Here is a 23,245-nt window from a genome sequence, read left to right on the forward strand (position 1 = left end):
TTTGATGTTTTGTTCGAGGCAACGTCAGGCTCATTTAGAGATCTGACTTTAATATGACGTATTGTGATAAACTATCTTAAGCGAGGGCATGTATTGTGCTGTTTGGCTCACGATTAAAAAGTTCAGTGATGGGAAATACTTACGTGACTGAGTGTGTGCTACTGTTCTCAAGTGCGTGCCCTGTCTTAGCGCGGTTTCGAGTAGCTAAAAATGGTGTCAGTTGTCAGGTAAGTTGCGCAGATTCTCAAGTCGACGTTAGCGAAAACTTTGGATTAGAAAATAGGGCTCATCTTAGTATAGCGGTTCATTTGACAATGGAAAAGAGAAACTTTTTTACAATGTAAGAAAAAACCCAACATTTACTTTTATCACAAATATAAACTTTACAAGAGCAAGCCCTCTAGTATTACTGTCACTATTACTGATTAACAGAGTTCGGAAAAGAAAAGCTTGTGGTACGAAAAACTTCAAAGATTGCACTCCAGTCTAATTTCAGATATTCCAGAAATCACAATCAGGGCTTGTTTAGACTTAGGCTTATTTAGCACTACCTCCACAAACACATTCGTTAACACTTCATGTGATACAACTTTTAGGTGACGTGGAACACAGACTTTGGATGACTGAACTTTCATTTCTCACCACAGGAATACCAGGCCACTGACTCAACACATATGAAATTCTCGTGGCCCTATTAGTCCTACTAGGAGTTTTCGGGATACATGGGATATTTGGATCAGATAAAACGGGATATCGAGTAAGAAAATCGTCAATTTTTGCAATAGGAATTAGCGAGATCCGGGATATTTAGGCTAAAAGTAAGGAGATGTGGGATACTCATATCCCCCCTCCTTAATGGGGCCTCATTCTCCTCCATAGCTGTCGTTTTGGTCGTCTTTTCTTCCTTTAAAAAGGAAACGTTGCGTGACGTCCCAAATAACTGCTACGAAGGAATATAGCACTCTTTATCAATTGTGGACATGTTTCAGATTATACTGGTGATGGCTTATTTACAAATTCAAGGCTCAAGACAAAGCCAGTGCAACCGGTTGTTTATAACTGTTATTGAGTAATTTTATGCCATATCTTCCGTCAGCAGTTCAAGAGCATTGGTGATGTCTTCGGTTGTGGCATGACACAAAAATCGATACAGGACCTATTGAAGCAAAGAAACTTGATCAATGATTGATATCTCCTTACATTACTAGCTCGTTGTCAAGAACACACAGCATTGTCATGCAGCTCAACAAGATCGTTAGAAACTGATATGATCTGATATCTTTGTTGTAAATACTGATACATAATCAACTGACCTCATTCTCAAGAGTCCACTCTCCTTTGTGAACTACCATCTGAACTGAAAGACCAACAAGCCACCTGTGGGTAAAGACGATGTTAGTGAAGAAGAAGACACAGTTACTGTTAGTGTAAGCAGGAGCCATAATGCCGAGTGCCATTCTGTGGCAGGTGCAAAGTGCCACAAGCCAACAAGTCTTGAAAGTACAAACATTCAGTCTAAGAAAAGCACTGGAAAAATAGTGTGACACAAATTAGGCTTAGTTTTTTTTGGGATACATATATGTAGTTGAAAAGATAACATCTACATTTACATTACCTGAATGGTTAAAACAATTATATCTACAGGTTGTGGAGACCTGACTTTTTTAAAAGGAGCCATAAGGTTTTCATTCTTGAATCAATGGCTCACCTGTCGATGTCAATAACAGACACATGTTTGCTGTGGAGCCAGGCAGTTGGGGCCCACAACACTAAGGTCAGCATGTTGACTGCTATGTCAGCGGTTATTCGCTCAGAGGGGTCTCTTCTCAGAAGCAGGGACACAACTTTCCTCACTCCCACTGGGGCCCTGACAAACACGGAAAATACAGAAGTACATGCACATGTGCTGTTTCAAAACAAAGCTGCTTTATGTATAGTTAACATAAAGATTGCGATTCAGTGGATAACTTTGGGTTATGTTTAAGGATACTTAATCATACTGTTTGAGAAGAAATAGATATTTACTAGTTCTCTTGTTCCAGCATGGACCTGGGGGTACTTCCTATAATGGCCTATATGGGAAGGCTCCCCCTGAAATGGGGACCGTTTTCAGGCTTCAGGTATATACAAGGGTAGTGATTTCACAAGTTGGGTAGAGGGAAATCTGTCATTTAGTTACTTTAAGGGCTCTTGACGCACCTTATGGCTGTACGATTTCTTTTATTAGGCGCACTACATGAAAATGAGTAGAAGACTCCTTTTTTGGTGATTTATTCATTATACAGGCCAGTTATGAAAGTATGTGAAACGAGTACCTTTTTTCAATTAAAGGTATATGAAAGGGGTACCTTTTCTGTCAAGATGGTATACAAAAGGGGTATCGGGTTGGACCTCGGGGTCAAGCCTCCCCATATAGAACTTTATAGAGTACCCCCTGGGCATGGAATGCAGAAAGCAAGGGAATTCATTCTGGGGTGAAGTTGAAAGCCAGCACTGCAACAAATGACTAAGATATTGTGTTGAATAAATTTACTGTCTTGCTGTCACTGTCTTGTCACGAGTATAGCCCGCCCTCCCACCCTCTTTCAGATATGTTCCTTTAATCTGTTCCTGTTTATCCATTGCCCGATACTGCCTTTGTTTTCATTTATTTCCAGGTGGCAGAGATGCTTACATGGATTGCACACGATGCTTCAGATGCTTTAAGTTCGGCCACTGGGCTAGAGATGTACCTGTTTTTGTAGATATTTAAGTGGTAAATAATTTTTGTTCGTTTGAATGTAGTGAATTAGTTATTGAGATGTGTCACAGGTTTCCACTTAGAGTAGGTTACTCACACATCAAGTCTCTATTTCTGAAGAGTTGTTTTAGGGCATATTACCTGTACATAATATATATTTTTATTTATCACTGTCATTTCTTTATGATTTTTGAATAAGGCTGGTATGTTCTGGTATGTATGATTTGATTTGTGTTTTAGGCAAAGGGAAAGCAGTGTTTTCATGGTTGGTCCTGGATCTATTTGTCTTACTTGGCAAGCAGAGGTAGCTGTTCATTGTGGTATGTTCTGCTATGCAATCTGTCCCAGCCAAATGGATTTACACCACCAAACAGTTCATAAGCAATGGCTCCAGCTGCCCAGGCTACAAAATAAAGGAGAGGAAAAGATACATGCAGATTAAAGCATCTACCTAGTTGTAGCTGCCCATTTCAGACCCAGTATCACGTAGTGGTTGGAGACCACTAGTGTGGTATGCCAGACCACAGCCAGTGCCACACCCAAAGAGCTATAGAGAAATGATACCTACAACTGTACCTGGTAGTGATGGATGAGACAAGGCAAAAAATACAAACATGACTTCTCAATGATTCAACCTCATTCTAAAGAACATAGAGTGCATGTACACCTTAAGAGAGGGCCCTTAAACTGGAGTTACTACTAGACAGTTTAATTGACTATTAATGTTGTGGACTGTTAAGTTTACTTTTGTGGAGGGCTGCTCAAGCCATATTTTCTCACTTTGGTAAGAGTTCTGGGAGGACATGAAACAGCTGTGGTAGCAATGGCAACCCCTTGTTGTCTCCCTTCCACTGGTTTTCAATTTTTTGCAACAAAAATTTAGTTCTCAGTACGTAGCACTCACTCCCCACAATACAACACTTACCGTCAGAATTGGTGTAATCCAGAACAGAACCCTGACCAGGAGTGGCGCAAGCAATCTACAAAATTATTAGTAGTTTTGTAAAAATACATCAGATTAAGTGAAAGAAATTATTGACTATATTCATAGCAATAAGGGATTAACAAATATTTGAACATATAAATAGACATGTAACGTGGAAATAGGTAAGTAGAGGTTGGGTTCTCTTTGACACGAATATGTTCCTTTTTTTCTCTTATGTTTAAACTCGCAGTGTATTTTCAGGAAAACGTTGTATGAAAATTATAAAAGTATGAGATTATAATGGGTGACAGTGCTGTTGATTTAGGTAAGACCATAATACTGTAGTTCTCAGAATTGAAAATGCATATTTAATAAATGTCCTATTCAGACTGTAAATTATATAATTATATAGGTCCCACAAGTCATCATCATCAGTCCTTACTGCACCATTGGACGCATAAGGCCTTAGGTCCCACATGCAAAGTGACAAATGATCATTCAGCAAGATGAAACATTTCTAGCAGAGCAGTTTCTGATAATTAATGCACAATGTAAAATGATACGAAATTTTATAATCCTGTATAGTACAAGGTTAACATGTGACTATGCTGCAATCTTGGACACTTGGCACTTTATTCTCACAGTACCTCTTTCTACTCAGTGGTAAATTTTAAAATTGATGGGGCAACCTGACAGAATGCTAGGGAATAACACGTAATGGACTAGCATCTCATCCAAGGGAAGTAGCAATATTCTGACATGTAGCTGCTTTGTGTTATAGGAGTTAAGTGCCAGACTTACAAGTGACCAGGCTTTAAGGCTTTACTGTACTATACCATGTTGTTCCATACCTCAGGAGCCATAAGGTTGCAGTTGCCTCCCCGATCAATCTCTGCTGTGTAGAATGGAAGCACCAGCCCCCACTCTCTGTCTGCCAGACAGCAACCAAAATCAGCTATCACAAGCCGAGGACACAAGCCGCTGGTGCTCTCATCCAGAAGTAAGTTATCAGTCTTGAGGTCTCTGTGTGCAACCCCATGTCTAACTAGATGTGCAATACCTTCTAGAAGCTGAAGCAGAAGCAGGGTGGATACTCGTGGGTCTAAGGCTCCGCTTGATGCTATGTATTCTTGGACTGTTCTGCTATACCTGTAGAAAACAGCAAATTGAAGAGGCAAAAGATATTATTTTAGTCATATGGGATCTGATGAGCAGAGATGGCACAGTGGTGAGAGCAATCGCCCTCCACCAATGCGGCCTAGTTTCAATTCTAGCCTGGTACTATATGTGGGTTGAGTTTGTTGTTGGTTGTCCCTTAGCTCTTAGCATTTTTCTCTAGATCTTCATGTTTCCCTTCCTCCTGAAAGACCAACATTTCCAAATTCCAATCCAACCTGGATAGAGGACCCGAATGAAAACCAGCAACATGTAGGGCTGATATGAGTTTCTCTAGATGAATATTGTAATTTATTTTCTTACTATTGATCCCAGACATCTGTTGAAATGGCATTTTTTTCAGGCCTTTGCTTGCACCATTGGTTTCATTCACATATGATTCAAAAATAGCAATCTTGTGATGACGAATTTCATGGTCATGTGATGAGTGAATCTCTGCTATCGGGAAAGTTGCTTCACAGTTTGTTTTCAAGTTTGTCATGTTTCGCACTTTCTAGAAAGATACAATAAGAAATGTTACAGAGAAGAGTTTGACTGATGCAAAATCCATCGGATGGATGAGATTTACCTCAAACTTGGTATTTGTGAGGCATTTGCAACAGCTGTACTGCAAACTGTGGTCACCTTCATCAAGAGATGCTTGTCATCATGTGATCACTTCTTTAAATCATGTGAATGAAACCAACGGTGCATGAAACGGCCTGAAAAAAAGCCATTTCAACAGATGTCTAGGATCAATAGTATAGTACATGTCCTCTGTATACTCCGTTGCTAGGTACCAACCTTGGCATAACTAAAAACATTGTGCGATTCCTGGCAAAGCCTCCATTGTTGAAAGGTAAAGCTGCTGGATAGCTGGTCAAGGCATCGGGCAGGCAAGGAATGTTGTCAGCAAATACATGAAGAACTGGCATGATGTTTGGATGGGGTGGTATGCTTGTGTATGATGGACCTGTAGAATCATTGATTTGCTCTTGTTGTTAATTAAATCCCGCTCAATGAGTCCTTGTTGAAGAAATATCCAGGTCTTGTTAATTCAAGAAAAGGGTAGCAAAAATTTTTTTACCTTTTGTCAATAGTTATCTACTATACAGAGCTTAACAAATAACCCCTTCAGGACTTGAGTTACATTGTGTCATGTTACTGCTTTAATGAGAACAAAACCTCAGTAAGTGGATGAAAGGTTTCATATAATAAATTTTTAATACCTGCTTCAGAAGTGTTTTGTTGCTTCTCCACAGAAAGAACCTGATACTCTTTTGCAAACTCCTGAAGAAAAGGAAAAAGTTCCAAATTTATTTTAAGTCAACCATTGATAAATCCATTATTATGCCATGTAAGTATCATAGTGCTTCTGCAAAACAAAATTAATATCAATAACTAGCCTTTTGTAAAATTAACAACTGGGCAGTGCAAAATGCAAACTGCACACTGTAGACTGGGGGTAAAATGCAGACTACAGACTACAAACTTCTTAAGTATTTATTGTGTTATTTCTATTATGGAGTGTTGATCATATACAGGATTATTCAGGCTAATTGCAGTGAACATCTGCGCCCCAGTCCGCAGTCTGTGTTTTTACCCTGATAGAATTAATAACAAAGATGACTCATTCTGTGCAGTGTACTGCTCTGAGATCTTGCTCCAAAGTTAAATAACATCTTCACAGCATACTGTTTTGAAAGAGAACATAGAATATAAATAATCTTATTGATTTAAATACATGTTACAGTATATGTATGGCATTAGCATTATGCATAAATACAGGGAAGTCCAAAAACAACAGTAATGAAGTACATATAGATATGTCTTTTCTTAGCAGCTGTGTTTCAATTGACATTTTGTGATAGTAATTGATAGAAGAGTGTCACAACTGAAGCATTAAATAACCAATCAATGGAAAAAAAATTAAACATAGGTGATTCGTGATCAGGTAATAATAATAATAATAATAATAATAATACATCAACTGGTTATCACTGTGCACACAAAAATTATTACAACAACAATATTTATGTCTGAGTTTGGTAGTTATCATAACTTGGTTAAATTTCTCACTAATCATGTAGTTACTTGAGAATGTGCAGCAACAAAATGTTACAAAATGTACCTAGTGTAAATACTCGCTTTGCATCTAGATCTACTTTCTATCTTCCAAAAATTCGAACAAATTATGGCAAATTTAATATTCGATTTAATGGACCTAAATTATGGAATGAACTTGATGAAAGATTCAAGTCTTGTACTTCTAATCAATTTAAATAAGAACTAACTTCGCATTTCATTAGTCTCTATTAATCTTTACTGATATTTTGATGGTTTATATCTATTTATTTTGTTTTGTTTTGTATATTTAATCTTGTACCAAGTTTGTGATACTTATGTGTACCAATGTATTTGTTGTACCTCTTTCCTGACTCTTACATTTTTAATTATTATAATTATGGTCACCCAACTAGTTTAGCTCTTTAGTTATTTTGGGTGTTCCACAACTGTATGTACTGTACTGTTTATTTATATATTTATAATTACAATCTTGTAAATTCTCTTAGTTGTTTACAGTAGTAGAAATAAACTACTGTTGTTGTGTTTGTTGTAGTGCCATATACTTGCATTATGTGCAAAGGAGTCCAATCAGATAGCAATCTACATGTAGGAATTCGTCTGCATGCATTGCATGCCTACTTTGCTTGCTCAGCTAAAAGTTGTGTAATTTCAAAGTGGTTGTTTACATCGTACATAAGTTATGCTTATACAGTACCTCATGCCCCCTGTATTCCGCTGCATAGACTGCAGAGTTTGATGAACTTTCCCCAAGTCTTCTGCCAACTTCATAGTCCTTTAGTTTAAGCCCAGCAAGAGAAGGCTGCTCAACATTCTCTTGATGCTGCAGATACAAGGAAAAAATAGTACAGAGTTAACTTCAACAAGCCTAGATACATTGTTCATGGTCACAAAATTTGTGAAACCCACAGGAGAGTTGCAAAGTTTTTGCCATTACCTCTTGTCTAATTTATACATGTACACTGTACCTGCACAAACATGTGTTCAGTGCAAAGAACTTTCTGAATCCACTGATGCAGTTCATGAAACTGTTCTTTTTCCTGCACATCCTTTGGAGGCTGTACATTATTACCTAAATTATCCAAAGAAAGAAATTGGGATAAGCTCCGGCAATATGGGCCACTAGCCTGACGCAGACTTAACCTCATCCAAATGCATGTAAGTCAAGATCAAATAATTCTACTGGATAATTTGGCCTGTGCCTGTGCTTTGTATAGGGAATTTAATATCAGATTCGTTTCCATAACCGGCAGTTATATTTTGCAGGTTGCAGGTTGAAATTTAATTATAACTGGAAAACCACTGGCACTAAAAATAACTAATAACCTATATACTCATCAGGGGTTCTTACATAAAGTAGTTCGTATCTTTCACACAGTGAAAACACGATCGATCCACTATAAGTATTTACCGATTGACATGCTGAGACCAGTGAAATCTCCTCAAAGCCACCTGGATGGCTGCTCCACAGATGTTTCCATCGATTCCAGATTTGGCTCGGGTCTTCCCTCAACAACAGAAGATTGCCATCACAAATGAAGCAAATAAGTGTAGAAATGAAATAATATAAGATTTTAACCGATGGAATATACTAGCACAAGCTCAGTGTGCTTTCATCTTGCTACTCACAGGGAAGAAACCAAATTCAGCAGATATTTCAGATGATATTTCAGATGTTTCTTCAAAAATAATAATTCATTGCAGGCTTAAAATCATAGGAATATACTCTCCTCCCATCGCTTTGGTTGGTTGGGCACTAATGTGAAGCCACCTTTCTGAGCAATAATTGTAAACAGCATCATGTAACAGTCACGGCAAGTCTACTACCTGTATGTTTCTTTTAAGGTTATTCCCCAGTATTGCATTGCGCATCCCCACTGCGCATAATTTCACGCGTGATTAGCGCGTGCGCATTAAAAAATGGCGGCTTTTTCTTTACAGCTGGATCTTGCCACAGAGGTAAATCGTCATTTTCTCGCAAACGAGTATGGTGACCTATCATTTTTTTTCTGTTGTTTTGAATTGAGTAATAAATTTCTCTGTGTAAAATAAATATGGACCAATTCTCAGTGTAGAACAAAAAGCAATCATCAGAAACATGAATTTAGCAAGCAATCGTGACTACAATCATGGTGCTATTATAAGGATTTATATGTGTATAAACAAGGTGCTGTTGCTCCTAAACGAACATGGGGACCCCTCATTTTTATTTCAAAATTTAAGTTCCTATAATGTAAACAATCAATAGGCAAAGTTTCACAAAAATCTCAGTGCAGGTTCTATTTCAGTGGAATGACCTTAAGTGCCAGCGGTTTTACAGTTATAATTACATCTCAACCTGCAACCTGCAACCTGTAAAATATACCTGCTGATCCATAACAATTGACCAACATTTTGATTAATGTAGGTTGTAGTGTGCAAATTAAACTGCACTGGTTGCTTACTAGCATATGCAAACCCGAGGAAGGCAAAAACAGGAGCCTTGGGTCCACAACCTCTCAGAAACCTTGATACTGCCATTCCTATGAATAAACAAAAGAAGAGATTTTTAGGGCTATAAGGTTAAATTTAATTTTAAAAAAATTCTTCCCCAAGGCACAATATTATCGGTCCAGATTACAAGAGTTTGTAGAAAGTAGACTGACAAAAGAAAATGGGCCTACAAACCGGTTAAAGGAGGAAACTCAAGGAAACTTACGCCTTAACGAGGCCGCCTGGGTAACTGATACGGCGGACGTGAAACCCCTCCATAAAAGTCTTCCAAACAGACTGGCATTCTGCGAAGCTCGGGAAGCAACAACTAACTGTCTGGCAGAAGCTCTGTGGCTCTCTCTGATTTCACCACCGCTTCCTAAGCCTGACTTTGCTGCGACCTTCCCTGATCCTTTGAAACCAACAGATCATAAACAACTTTGCAAAATCGAAACCAAAACACCAAAAGCAAGTGATAGACAGTGCCAAAATAACAGCCTGAAGGGTTTTACCTTTGTCGGTAAACTGCTTACAAAACGACCTTACGAGAGAACGACCAAATCGGAAGACCGACATTTCCTTGAAGATTCTTTAAACCTTCACATCTTGTAATATCTGGAGAACAACCACCAGATGACGTTTTCAGTGTGTAAAACGCATTAGTCAGCACAAGACTGCTTCACAAGTTCCACAATAACATGAAGGCTTGGCTACCAAGCTGCCTGGCGTGGTTTCTAAGCAATGTTTCTCTCTTCTCTCCTCGTGCACAGAATTTCAAGAAAATTATGACAAATTGTTTTTGAAAACTAACGATGTCAGACGATGAAGATGGTGCTCCACTCATTAAAAAGCAACGGATTCACTTTGGTAGTCTTGAAGCTGTAGAAAGAGAGCGCTTGGCTGCTGGGCCATCCAATGATAATGATGACAAAGAAGAAGGAGATGATGATCAAGAAGGCGAGGACAGTGGCGTGTCGGCGGCTGTCCTTGCTGGAATTAGAGCGGGAAATATAAATATCACTGACGGTAAGCAGTTTGTAATAGTAATGGAGGGTTTTGGCGAGCTAGGTATTACAAGGTCTTCAGTTATGTTATCTTCTCAAGAGGTGTATTCCCTCGCTTCACAGTCGTTTGGTCTTCCTGCGTCCAAACCAAGCAAAACTACAGTACGGTGAAAGTTAACCTTTAAACATTATTAAAAAGCTTATGTCAAGCTTAAGTAATAATTGATTAATCCATTTGTGCACCATCGAGTCATGATGTACACGGGAAGTTTGGAAAGTATGCACAAAGCATGAAAAATCTAAGGCTAGGAGTTGTCCTTTGAGGAGCAGCAGAGAGCAACTCAACCTTCTTGAGTGTTCTCCAGACTTCCCAAGTGCATCATACATGTAACTAAATGATGCACAGCTGAAAGCATGATTCAACTGCCGTATAAGATTTCCACTGGAAATGGTGAAGCAAAGGCTACCAGTGTGCATCAAGTTTGAGTATGATGGATGACTTGTTTATGCCATGCCAGAGAAAATAAAAGCAATCAGAATAAAGGAAAGCCATTGTGTACTTGATGGTATTTCACTCAACCTTGCAAATTGTGCGCTGCACATGTGTTACATTGATTGTGTTGGCCACTGTATTTTATTTGGCATAGTATGAAATAGTAATGTTAGGTAACACTTTCTTGTGGTTTACTATTGAATATCCCAGTTGCCACTTGTACATGTATTTTCTTGGTATACACTGACTTAAAGGGTCATGTGTCCTTTGAGAAAATACGAGTGACTAGTATATATACTAAGTTTGATAGTGAAGCTTTGCTATAGGTCACTATGAGGCATGTAGAACTTAAATGCAGACGTCCTAGTGGTTTTCCATATTGTGGCTATAGCATGATAGCTGGTCCAAATACATTCACTTCAGCTCCATTTGTTCCTCACTGCCTAAAGTGGTGTATTTAGCTCACAAAAATTAAGAATTGGCTTGTGTATATTGAACTAAAGGTGCACACGCGAAGCTTGGAGGGCACAGAGAGAATCATGTATGCTCAGCTAAAAGTGGCAACAACATGTGTAAGAAAACAACTCATGCTGGGATAAATTCTGAAAACATGTCTGTTATTGATCTGGCTCTTTTTCGTTACTCTTCATTGCTGGTTTATTGGCCAAAATTAATCATTTCCAAGTGTAGACTAGAGGGTAACAAAGGGTGTGTCAAGATCCCATTTCATTCGCAAAATTTGTGTGTCATGTACACTTTTTACAATGGATTTTCAATAAATTCACGAATCCTGTTTATCTTTTAATTACTTTTCATGCGTGAAACACTACTTTTTACCGTTTTGAATGATGTATCCATGGCTACACATACCCTCATAATGATATAACAGTTCAACATAATAGATCAATGGAGTCTTACTCTGTATGTCAATGGTATAGCTTTACAAGGGTTATTTTGTTTGTAAATAATGATTACCTAATGATTATTCTTGTTTTGGTGCCCACAGTGTATGCTCCCAGACAATGGTTCTAAAACAAATCTATATCAGTTCCAGGGCTGTCATTAAGTTTTGACTCAACAGTAGCCTTGATCCTCACACCCGTAACATTTAGGTGAATTGTACCAACTATAATTATTCCAGTTCACCCGTTACATCAAGGGCCTATCAAGCATACCCAGCTGTAGCAAGTTTTACGGGTTACGCCCCTTAATGACAGCCCTGAGTTCTACATGTTGTACATCATTAAGTGTAGACTTTACCAAGACTCATGAACTGTTATATTTGTACACGTATGCTAATCTAAAAAAAAAAACACAAAAAAACAGGGGAATACCTAGAACTGTCTGAAGACCAAACCAGTGAGAGACATCAGGAACTATTGGCAGAATTTGAGAGAAGGAAAAAGGTAAAATATATTTCTGATGTAACAACCTCCTGTTCTTACAGAATTATATATGTAACTAAATTTTAAATTTGTTTAGAAATCATTTATTTGTTAGTGAAAATTTTTTTTATGTAGAAACACAAGTATGTTTAAAAGAATTTTTATCCACAAATTAAGATATGGTTCTACATGTAAGCTTACATTATTTATCTCAACTTAGGAATGTGCACAGAGTTTAGGGAGTATGAAAGAAGCACAAGAGTTGCTTGAGGTGAAGCTGATCTTGAGCAACTCTAACTTAGCAAGTGCTCTCCAAACTTGCAAGATCCATGACTTGATAGATACACTGCCCGGAGACTAGTTTTATGGAAGTCTGACTTCTCTTGAATACTCCCTTTTCATCACCATTTGTTACAAATTTTGTGAATCTGTAATCTTTGCAGTGACAGAAAAGTCAGGACTTCAGGCTGATATCATCATTCTCCATTTTCAAAATTAAAATTAATAAGGTCTAGATAGCAGCAGACATGTAAAGATTTTAAGGAAAACGACCAATTTTTTAAGTTTGCAAGACATGTTTCGACAGAGCTTCTGTCATCTTCAGTTGAATGAATGATTACAAAGCAAGTTGAATAATAAGTAGGCAAAAATGCTAATTAAGACAAATAGTAACAACAGAATGTGAAAAGGTGTAAGTTAAAAGGATAATTTTAGATTTACATGGTGTAATTGCTGATTGAGGGAAGGTAGTTCTTTTTGAATATGAATAGCCTCCTTTATCTTGAGTTGAAGATGAGGGAAGCTCTGTCGAAACATGTCTTGCAAACTTAAAAAATTGGTCGTTTTCCTTAAAATCTTAAAATTAATAAGGTTTTTTGTACTCACAAGCAAGAGAAATTCTGCCTTAAAACTTTGGCTAGTTGTTATCAAATTTCTACATGTTATGTATACTGTATAACACATAGTTTTACATTATATATTATGTTTGATAGTGGAAAACAGTGTTTAAACCTGTTTATTTGATGTCAATATTGTAGATTAAATTTGTATCAGATGTACATGTGAGAGTGGAATTATTTTTATTGGTAGGCTCGTGCAATCACTGTACCAACAGATGATGCTTCTGTTAAAGCAAGACTCCGGGAGATTGGTGAACCAATAAGTAAGCAAAACAATATTCTGGAGGACAGTTGTAAAGTTGCATTTTGATTTAGACATATATTTCTTAATTTAACTTGCTTATAGCTAAATAGAAGTACACATGCAGGTAGACATACTTTCTACAAGTTACCTTGATCTGACATTTTTCCCTCGTTATGTTTTCCTTGCAGCTTTATTTGGGGAAGGTCCCCCAGAAAGGAGAGACAGATTGAGAAAACTTTTGTCAGAGCTAGGTAACAGTGAAATACTTGCTTCGTTTCATCAAGTTTGTCGGTGTATCTCTGTATAACTTTACCTATGCTAGACTCTCTCTTCTTTCACTACTGTGAAATTGTACTCACTCTGATTAAAAGATTTGATCATGTCTGTACATGTAATGTTTTACCTACATTTCACCCCTTCCCCAAAGGTGAAGATGTAGTCATTGGCAAAAACGAAGAGGAGGAAAAATCAATACAGGAACCGGTAAGTAATTAAAAATGTGTATAATATATATATGGCAATGAGAGATCAAGGTATAGGTAGGTAGGCACAATAATTATTATTAACCAAATACAGCTACTCTTAACTAAATACAAACTTGTTTCCTTAGATTGTTAGGTTACTCGAACCGACAATAATATTGCTCAGATCAATTTGTACTTTTAGTTTGAGAAAGGCATACCTGACATCTTGCCTAAAAAATCAGTTTGAACCCCTTGATATAGGGGTTTAGGTATCTACAGTTAAAACCAGACACGCTACATCAAAAAGAACATGGGACACCTGTAGAGATATACGGTAGCCCTAATGATCACCAATAATTTTAGCAATTTTTTGCACAAAATGTATAGAATTACACTGTTCTGAGTATTAATGGTAACTAAGACGATCACACCTTCAGGACCTGCAAGACAGTTTGAAACTGAACTCATGATCCATGTTGTTTCAGGAAGTTGAAGAAGAAGTGTGGTATCATGAAGGTTCTCCTGAGCTTAAAATAGCTCGCTTTTGGATTGCCAAGTACTCTTTACCTCGGTATGTTGAAGTCTTCTCTATAAATTATCCTAACTTTGCTTTCATGATGAGTATGTGATATTGATTGTATTTAAATTTCCATTAATATTTATTGAATGTTTTACCTACAAAATCATGCATTCATATCTTTCTCTGCAGGTCAAATATATGATATTTCATAGGTGTATATTCACTTAATGAATCAGTCAGAAAGTTGCTAAGTTGATCAATCAGTTAATATTGATTAATTGCTCGATTCTTCTCTTGTCTTAAAACCATGCTCTATTTTAACTCTGATTTTGTTTCACAGGGCTTGTGAAAGATTGAAACAAATGCGTATCAAGCAAGCTAGACCTGATCCTGAAAAAGCTGCTAAGATGCAAGAGTTACATCGCAAACTACGGGTTTGTTTTATAACTACATTCATCCTGAAAGCAAGATGTAAATGTACAAAGAATCATGTGCTGTGGATGCATTTTGATTCTTCACTGACCTATGTATTAGTTCTGGCAAAAACAAAATTTAAAGGCACAACTTAACAAGCCCAGCATTTTTACCTGTAAGTGTAAGTCTGTTGCCTTTTTAGTCAAAATGATGTCCTAGATATGATTGACAGGTGGTTTTTAATAATTAATTTTTGTCTTAAACCTTCAGGGTCTAAACAACTTTTGTAGTCAAATTGGTGATGACAGACCATTGTCCTATTGTCAGTTTTCTCCAGACTCCAACATGCTGGCCACTGCATCTTGGTAGGTTTTTATTGTATTTTACAAATCAAAAATGATCTAGTGCAGTAAGACTCTGTGATGACCTTGCAATCAATCAGACTGAGCAAAACTGTTTGCAATGGATGTGCTGTTGTCAGTTGTCAGTTAGTTTGATCCTTGATTATAATTTATGCACCTTATTGACAACTTTTGCTTTGAATAACTTCTTGTGATAAATGTACAAATTGTGCAAATTTGGATTTTTAAATAATTTATTAAATCCATTTTGAAATCACTGGTTATCCTTGCAATCTGATTGGCTCTCAATGGTGCGATTTATTCACGAATCGCACTATTTTTTGCTCTAAATCGCATCTTTTTCTCAGCCATTGAGAATGGGACAGTAAAACAAAACAACAAATCAGATTTCAATGTTAGTTTAAAGTAAACAATAAAATTTCAGGAAAATGAAAGACAAAAAGCCATTGTGTGAAGAATTTAGCAACTAGTATTGCCAAAACTCTGTTGTTATTGTGTTTTTTTTTTCCAAAAAAACTTGACGAATGTAATTAATTACAGTTTCTAAATGACGATTATCAGCTCCTTCAGGCTGAACACCTACTTTAATGGAAGTTTCCAACTTTCAGTGTCCATTTTGATGAATATTTTGGCGATTTTTCTTCAACATCTGCTCAAAATCCGTACGATACCGAGTCCAGTAAAACATAAACAAACGAAAACCACACAACAACAAATTCAGGGCCATCTCAAGAAGGTAGATCTTTCCAGGTTTCTGGTAGTTTCAAACGAAGCAACAAAAGAGCTCAACTCTGTCGCTGTGAATAAACATAGTCAAAATACGCCCCGCTCCACAAAACAGTGAATGAATGAACGTCTTACGAAGCTGGTGTTAGTCCCACCATCTTGGAAATATCTTGAAACAAATGGCGCTGCAAGAACTTGACAAGGTCCTGAGTATTGAGTCCTTCGCCGAGGTCACAAAAAGAAACGGAGGTGATAACGAGCTGGGCTCCCTTAAAATCATGCCATTAAACGGTATGATAGAAAAAAAGCGTACCATCCACTGGGCATTGTGCACTCGAGGGAGTTTCACAACTCAAAAGAAATCCATCGCAGAATTATGCAGGATGCACCTTCAAATTCCTTCTCCAAAGACAATGAAAAGCCTCAACCTCAACCACAGAAGAAAGAAAGACCTTTCATCATTGATTCAGGCGACGAGAATTGAACTTTTATACCTGAAGCAGACTATTTTTGTTCGCTTGTTTCTTTGTCATGCTCGGTGAGCTTTTGTCACATAACATCGTTTTGCATACTAAATGAAACGTAAAGGCGTTTCCGGTTCCACTTTTTCTTTTAACAAACCGGCTACTGGAACAATATACCAAAAGTCTAAAAATTAAGGCGATAAAATTGTGCGATTTCAAAATGGATCTAATAAAGTGGCAATTGAACTTCGTGTCGTGCAATTTTGGTCTGAAATCATACTTGTGATTTCAAATCGAACTCGTGCTGCGCGCTCGTTCGATTTTGAAATCATGCGTATGATTTCAGACCAAATTGCACTCCACTCAGTTCAATTACCATTATGTATTATCTGATTGATTATAATGTTATCTGCCTTTTTGTCAGTGATGATATAAAGATATATGCAGTAATGAAATGTATTTGTCTAATTTTTTTCTTTCTTAGGAGTGGCTTATGTAAACTTTGGTCAATTCCTGACTGTGAACCAATAGCAGTTTTAAGAGGTACAACATTGTTATTTCATGTATTTATGATAATGCTGAAATGCCTTGGGTTTTAGACAATGGTTAATTACAAATTCACCTTATGCTGTCACTTTTCATTCTTTGTCACAGATACCAAAACTATCGCCCTAGGTCTCCGTCTGTTTCACGTTTGACCAGTTTGGAAAGATATACAATATTTCACCTGAATTCAGTAGTAGCCATTTCTAACCACAATGCATTTCTCTTTTAAGGACAAGTTTTATGACAGTTTATAAATTGCAAGTAACAAAGATTTTTTATGTTTGTTTGTAGGTCACAATGAACGTGTTGGTTCAATTGTGTTTCACCCTCAAGCCACACTGTCATTAGATGAAACAGGCCCTTGTATGGCATCTTGTGATGCAGATGGTGTTGTGCTTCTATGGTCTCTTAACATGTAAGGAACTGCCTATTGTAATTTACATCTCAAAGATGCCATTTAATGGAATACTACATGGGGGAAATGGTTTGGAATAGCTCAAAGTCAAGGTCATAATGCATCTCGCATTGTTAGATTGTCCAATCACAGGCATCTCGTGATTAACCAATTGCTATGGTTACAGCTGAGAAAGAAATGTTCATTATGTAGAACATGGAAAAAATCCGAGTACCTGATGGGATTCTAACCTATGACTGTACAGATAATGGTCAGGTGCTCTGACCACTGAGCTCTGGAGAGACTTACAGTATGGTTAGCTAGGCTATTTTGCTAGGTTCACATGTGACACACATCCTGCATACTGGTTGGAGTAGCAGTGTCAAAAGCACTGTGTATGATGAAAAATGAACATGGTAAATTGACAGCTGGGTGAATAAAATAATGTAAATAGTTTCATGTTGTTACAAAATGCTGGTCATGGGTGTAATCTAACTATTTGGGCTGGGTTGTTTGAAAGCCGGTTAACATTAACCCAGGATTGAAAGTTAACTAAAGGATTAATTTGTGTTGTATGAAAATGGTTTTCACCGCTTATGTTTTGTGTAGTTTGAGATTATTCCAACTCAACCCTGAGGGAAAAACAACATAAACAAAAATCTTCACTTCAAAGTTACAAAAAAGGAAATCAAAATTCTGGCAAATCTCGGGCTTTGAACAATGCGGCCCTGATTAAACTCCAGTTAAGTGCAGAAATACAGTTAGACATGCGGAAGTGTAGTGACGTGAAACGTGAATATGACAAAACTGAAAGTTGCTGTATTAATTCCAGAAGGAAAGTAATTTACTGATAACTAAAAGACTCCTTAAAAACAATTTCCAGGGACACACCACTTGCAAACATAGAAGGACATGAAAAGCGTGTGTCACGAGTGGCGTATCATCCTTCTGGACGATTTTTAGCATCTTGCTGGTGAGTAGTGGAAACCCCCCCCCCCCCCCCCCCACTTGCCTGAATCATTTAAAAATCCTCCCCATCTTGATTCTTTCAAGAGGATAATCAGGGAAGATAAGATAAGATAACTTTATTTATGCACGGTTTTTCCATCAGTCAACAGAGTTACTGGATTATCTACCTATCTGCCTAACTACAATAAAAAAAAAATAATAATAATAATGATTAAAAAATGGTTGTCATGGAGGCCGTGTTTAAAAATTTACTTAAAATTAAGATATTACTTTAAACTGTGGTGACTTAATTTAGATTTGAAATCGGTCAGTGAAGATGCTTGTCTTAGGGAAACAAGGGCTTCCTAAAAACTACTGCATAAGTTTTGTCAAAGCCTCCGGTAGAATTTCTATTAGCTCATTGGACTTTAAATATTTTTAGATATTTTATTATTGATGTAAATGTCTAGGTTTCTAATTTTGATTTTAAAATTTGTTATCCATAGATCATTCATTGTAAATCATGTTTATTAGTTTAGTTATTGCAGGTCCACATTAGGTCTTTTGTCTTATCTAATCTTTGTAACCTGGTATTAAATACACTATGTATGAAAAAAAAAAAAAAAGAACTTTCCCAGAGGTATTTTGTTTGCTGTGCGTTGGGTTGTAACTTTAAAAAAGATGTAATTTTTGCCATTTTTTTATACATGTGCATGTGCTTTTAATCATTCAAACTTTTGTGGGCGTTGTAGTTTTGATCACTCATGGAGGCTGTGGGATCTTGAACAGCTGAAGGAAGTTCTGCATCAGGTAGCTCACTGTTAAGAATTTGCTGGGTTGTCAATATTGTAAGGTTAAGGTTAAGAAGTACTTTTGACTTTTGTGTTTCACAAGTTTTTGTCCATGTATTTTCATTGAAATACTTACGAATAGTTTGATGTTTTGTATTTCAAATTTTAGGAGGGTCACTCGAGAGAGGTGTATAACATCGCATTTCAGGTTGATGGTTCACTTGCAGCCACATGGTATGATTCTCTTGACGAATTACAAATACAGTGTCCGCTTTGCTTGCCTTTTGGTGGTGCAGTATGGAGATAACTACAATTATGAACAAAAGTCTTGGGACAAATTTGCACTTGTGGCGCTTTTTCATACGCGCCAAACAAACAGTAATGAGCAACTGCAACTACACTTGCCCAGCATCTCTCCCCAAGCCATCTAAAATGTTGAAGACTTGTACCTACAATTTCTCTGAAGTTTCGACATTTTAATTGGTGGAGGAGGGAGGAGCAGCAACGCAATTTTAAAGGATAGCAGTGCTTTTTCGAACTTCAGTCGTAAACGACACATACACCTGTAATTCGTGGCATTACATCAGTGTGCCAAGAACTTGTTTGCATCATTAAAGCTACATGTACAGTTTATACATGCATATCACATCCTGCAAATTTTCCTTCCTACAGTAGATTGAGTTTCAGTCATCATCTGAGAAAAACTAAGTTTGTTTCATATTACGACTTCCTCTTGGTGTGATCATTGGTAACTGTTACGTGAATTCACGCTTACCTAGCATAGGTGAAGAATTCTTCTGACAGGTTCTCGGATTGTAAGCGAGGAGAACGTGGATAGGGTGTTAGTATTTTACCGTATGGCTGTCTGGCTGTCCACTGCAGATTGTGAACAAATGTAATAATGCCCAGTTTTATTTTTTCAGTGGACTTGACGGCCGGGGCCTGGTGTGGGACCTGAGGACAGGTCAGTGTATTATGCCCCTGGATGGACATTTGAAAAAGGTCCTTGGAATAGACTTTGCGCCTGATGGGTGAGTACAATGTAAAAAACAAGGTACCTGGCTTGATAGAAACAAGACAACCCACGAAAAATGACCAGTGACTTGACGGAAACAAGACTGGAACTACGAAAACGAGAGGCGAATCTAAAAACCTCAAGTGACCAGAGAGAAACGAGGGTTGGTTAGAAAGACAGGAAAAAAAAAAGAGAGAAAGCCTGCGAACGCAGACGATGTCTTCCTGTTGTCGCACTCCGCCGTTAAACAACAGGAGGAAATCTGCAACGTTACAGCTAGGTTAGGCTTAAGAGAAACGAGACTAAAATGGTAACTTAACTTTGGGCGTTGCTCACGGTTAATTGTATGGCTCATTCTCGTATGGGACCAAGTTGAAGTTTTGGGGAAACATTGCTTGTGTTTCAGATATCGCATAGCCACCGGCAGCGAGGATCAAAAGATGATGATTTGGGACTTGCGGAAGAGACAAAGTGTGTACACAATTCCTGCACACACTAACCTTATATCACATGTCAAGTTTCACGGTGAGGCCTGTTATCATGTTCTCTTTGCTCCTATGGATCCATACAGTACGTTTAGTAATTATATCAAACACGAAGGACCGTGCTTGAAGTGTTTGGAAATGTGAAGAGGGCGACAATGGAGAAATAAAGTCGTTAAAGTTTATGCTAATCAAGATCAGATATCCAAACATCTTCACGGTCACGATTTGAGAAGTTAGGAGTGTATGACTGTGTATAAAAGGAAGACTTCCCTGTGATCAATGTCTCTGTTGGTACATTTTTCCAAAGTTAAGATCTTAACAACAACAACAACAACAACTTTAGTCATTCGTACATTTACAGTTCTATAAAAATATTTATAAACAGAAGGACAGAAAAAATGTACAATTCGAGTCTGGAGACTGAAGTAAACCGAAAGTTTTCTAGTCAGTCTCCAGTTATTGTAAGGTTTCTATTGATATTTAAGGGAATACAGGACTGTTACGAGGAGTTGTGGACATGGTATAATAGAATGGAGTGCTAATAGTGCCATGAAACTATGAAACTTGATGTGTATGCACTATATAAACTTTTACATTTCTATTTGTATTGAGTTCGGTACCCAATGTTATGTCGTACGTTTGATTAATTTCCTTTAGTTACCGAGTACCATTTATGCTATTACTGCCTTAAGTGTTAGTTCTTCGGCTGAAGCTTTTCGTTTTGTTTTACAGATGACTTCTTAACCTCGGCGTCCTACGACACCACAATTAAGGTGCGATCTAACAAATTGTCGTTGATTTTGATGATTAATTGAGTCCTAACATTGTCAAAGTCGCTGTGGATCCAGGAACAACACTTTTCTTTTTACAATACCATATGTCAAACTAAGAAATATTGGTAAAAATCGATCTTGCCGTCGTGCCATTTAACCACCTTACATGCACAGTTGGGACGCGTGGTGGTCTCATGGTCAGTGCGCTCGACTCCAGATCAAGTGGTTCAGATTCTAGCCCTGACCAGGGAAATGGTGTTGTGCTCTTGGGCAAGACACTTTACTCTCACAGACCGGCGGATTTAATGCTGGGGGTAACCCTGCGATGGACTAGCATCCCATCCAGGGGGGAGTAGAAATACTCCGAGTCACTTCATGCTTCTGAAATCGGGATAAGTTCCGGCCTGTTGAGCCACTAGGCTCGTACGCAGACTTTACCTTACCTTTTTACAGGTACAGTACTTTATAAGGGTTTTTGTTTTTGCATTTCCAGGTGTGGTCTCACCCTGGATGGGCGCCGCTCAAGACTCTGACAGGTCATGAACAGAAGATCAGCTGTGTTGATGTTTCACCAGGTCTGTATTCTGTTAATAAACTCCCCAAGAAATTCGTCGTGTTTTGTGTGGCCACCCTGTGTTCACTGCACCCCGATAGTCCCTCGAATCTCTTCTATGAACCTCGAAGTTGTCGAATGAACTGGTGAGCGCGCGTACACAGCTGCAAGTTCCAGCTGAAAAACCAGTCGGATCGTGATTTCGCACAGCCATGAAGTTTTATAATGTTAATCATTATGTCGAGAAATAAGTTGAAAGTGTCACATTTAGGCAGCGTCCACACTAGGCCGAAGAAATTTGGAAACGCGTCTACGGTTTCGCCTACCGTCCACGCTAATCCGTCGCGGAAACGGAGCTTTTCGAAAACGCTGTTCAAACCGGAGGGATTTGAAAACGCCGGCTTTTCGTTTTGGTGTGGACATAAAACATTTTGAAAACAGAGCTTTTCGAAAACGATTGCGCCGCGATAAATGATGTGATTTCCCCGACCGAGGTTTCCTACAACACAAATCCAAAATGACCGGTGTCCTTCTTGATTGTTGCGTTGTGAAATTCCTGCGGCCTAGTGTGGACGGGGCCTTAGATTTCAACTAAGATAACTTGGTCAGTCGCTGTCGATTTCTCTGAGGTGATAGCTGATTCGGCTTTTGGCGTTATCAGCCATGACAGTGCCGTGACATTGTTTGAGCATTCAGTGCAGTATCTGGAAATAAACTGACAGCTCTCCCTTTTCTTCAGATGGACAGTATATTGTGTCAAGCTCCTTTGATCGTACTTTCAAACTGTGGGCGTCCGACTAAAGACACTTCCGACAGCATTCACATCAACGATCCCAACAGAGACTTCAGTACTTCTCCTCAGGTATTGGTCGCTTATTCATCCACAGCGTTGGTCAAAGACATGTATAGGGTCACTGATGCGTCACGTGCGTTACGTCACATGTGTACATACTGTTTAGAATTGTTTTTATCAATTAAAGGTTTTGAGAAAGTAACGTGGAGTGTATAACATGGCTTTTATACTTCTTTGTTACTTTAAAACAACCCATTTTCCCTATACTAGCACGATGAGCAGCACAACCATCTACTGCATGCATGAGCCCGATAACAAGTTCAGAAGTTACAAAAAGCAAGTCTGAATGGCCAGTCGTCAATAATTATTGCTCTCAGCTGCTCCAAGGGGTTTTAACTTCGGAACACGGCAGACAGACGACAAACGGCTTAGACCTGGTCCAGTACGTCGGTTTTCGACCCTGGTCCCACGCGCGAAAATCCTTAGGTCAGGCAAGCTCATTTTGTGGGTGTGGTTAATTGCAAAATAACGAAAAGTTTTGAAAGGGTTTTATGGGAGTTCTAGGACGTTTAAAAATACTCTTTTACTCGAGACA

General features: G+C 38.1%; 2 protein-coding genes across 2 annotated transcripts; one reads left to right on the plus strand and one right to left on the minus strand.

The window, feature by feature from the left end:
- Positions 1-341: 341 nt before the first annotated feature.
- On the minus strand, positions 342-10,055 carry LOC145489566 (serine/threonine-protein kinase Pink1, mitochondrial-like). The gene is made up of 14 exons (XM_081468552.1): positions 9,890-10,055; positions 9,604-9,789; positions 9,350-9,427; positions 7,874-7,977; positions 7,603-7,728; positions 6,455-6,514; positions 6,050-6,110; positions 5,625-5,793; positions 4,517-4,814; positions 3,666-3,720; positions 3,032-3,143; positions 1,709-1,867; positions 1,314-1,377; positions 342-1,156 (listed from the first exon to the last, which is right to left on the minus strand). The coding sequence occupies exons 1-14, from the start codon at positions 9,951-9,953 to the stop codon at positions 1,076-1,078; spliced, it is 1,617 nt and encodes a 538-aa protein (XP_081324678.1). The 5' UTR covers positions 9,954-10,055; the 3' UTR covers positions 342-1,075.
- A 66-nt stretch (positions 10,056-10,121) lies between these two features.
- Positions 10,122-22,852, plus strand: LOC145489576 (U4/U6 small nuclear ribonucleoprotein Prp4-like). Its single transcript, XM_081468562.1, has 18 exons — positions 10,122-10,403; positions 12,201-12,280; positions 13,349-13,421; positions 13,591-13,653; positions 13,830-13,885; positions 14,352-14,437; positions 14,727-14,820; positions 15,071-15,165; positions 16,837-16,895; positions 17,190-17,313; positions 18,176-18,265; positions 18,993-19,050; positions 19,201-19,265; positions 19,955-20,062; positions 20,453-20,571; positions 21,264-21,304; positions 21,798-21,879; positions 22,597-22,852. Exons 1-18 carry the CDS (start codon positions 10,190-10,192, stop codon positions 22,656-22,658), a joined length of 1,569 nt encoding a protein of 522 aa, XP_081324688.1. The 5' UTR covers positions 10,122-10,189; the 3' UTR covers positions 22,659-22,852.
- The last annotated feature ends 393 nt before the right edge of the window (positions 22,853-23,245 follow it).

The sequence above is a fragment of the Orbicella franksi genome, chromosome 1 (genome assembly GCF_964199315.1).
Source record: "Orbicella franksi chromosome 1, jaOrbFran1.1, whole genome shotgun sequence".
Classification (NCBI taxonomy): Eukaryota; Metazoa; Cnidaria; class Anthozoa; order Scleractinia; family Merulinidae; genus Orbicella; species Orbicella franksi.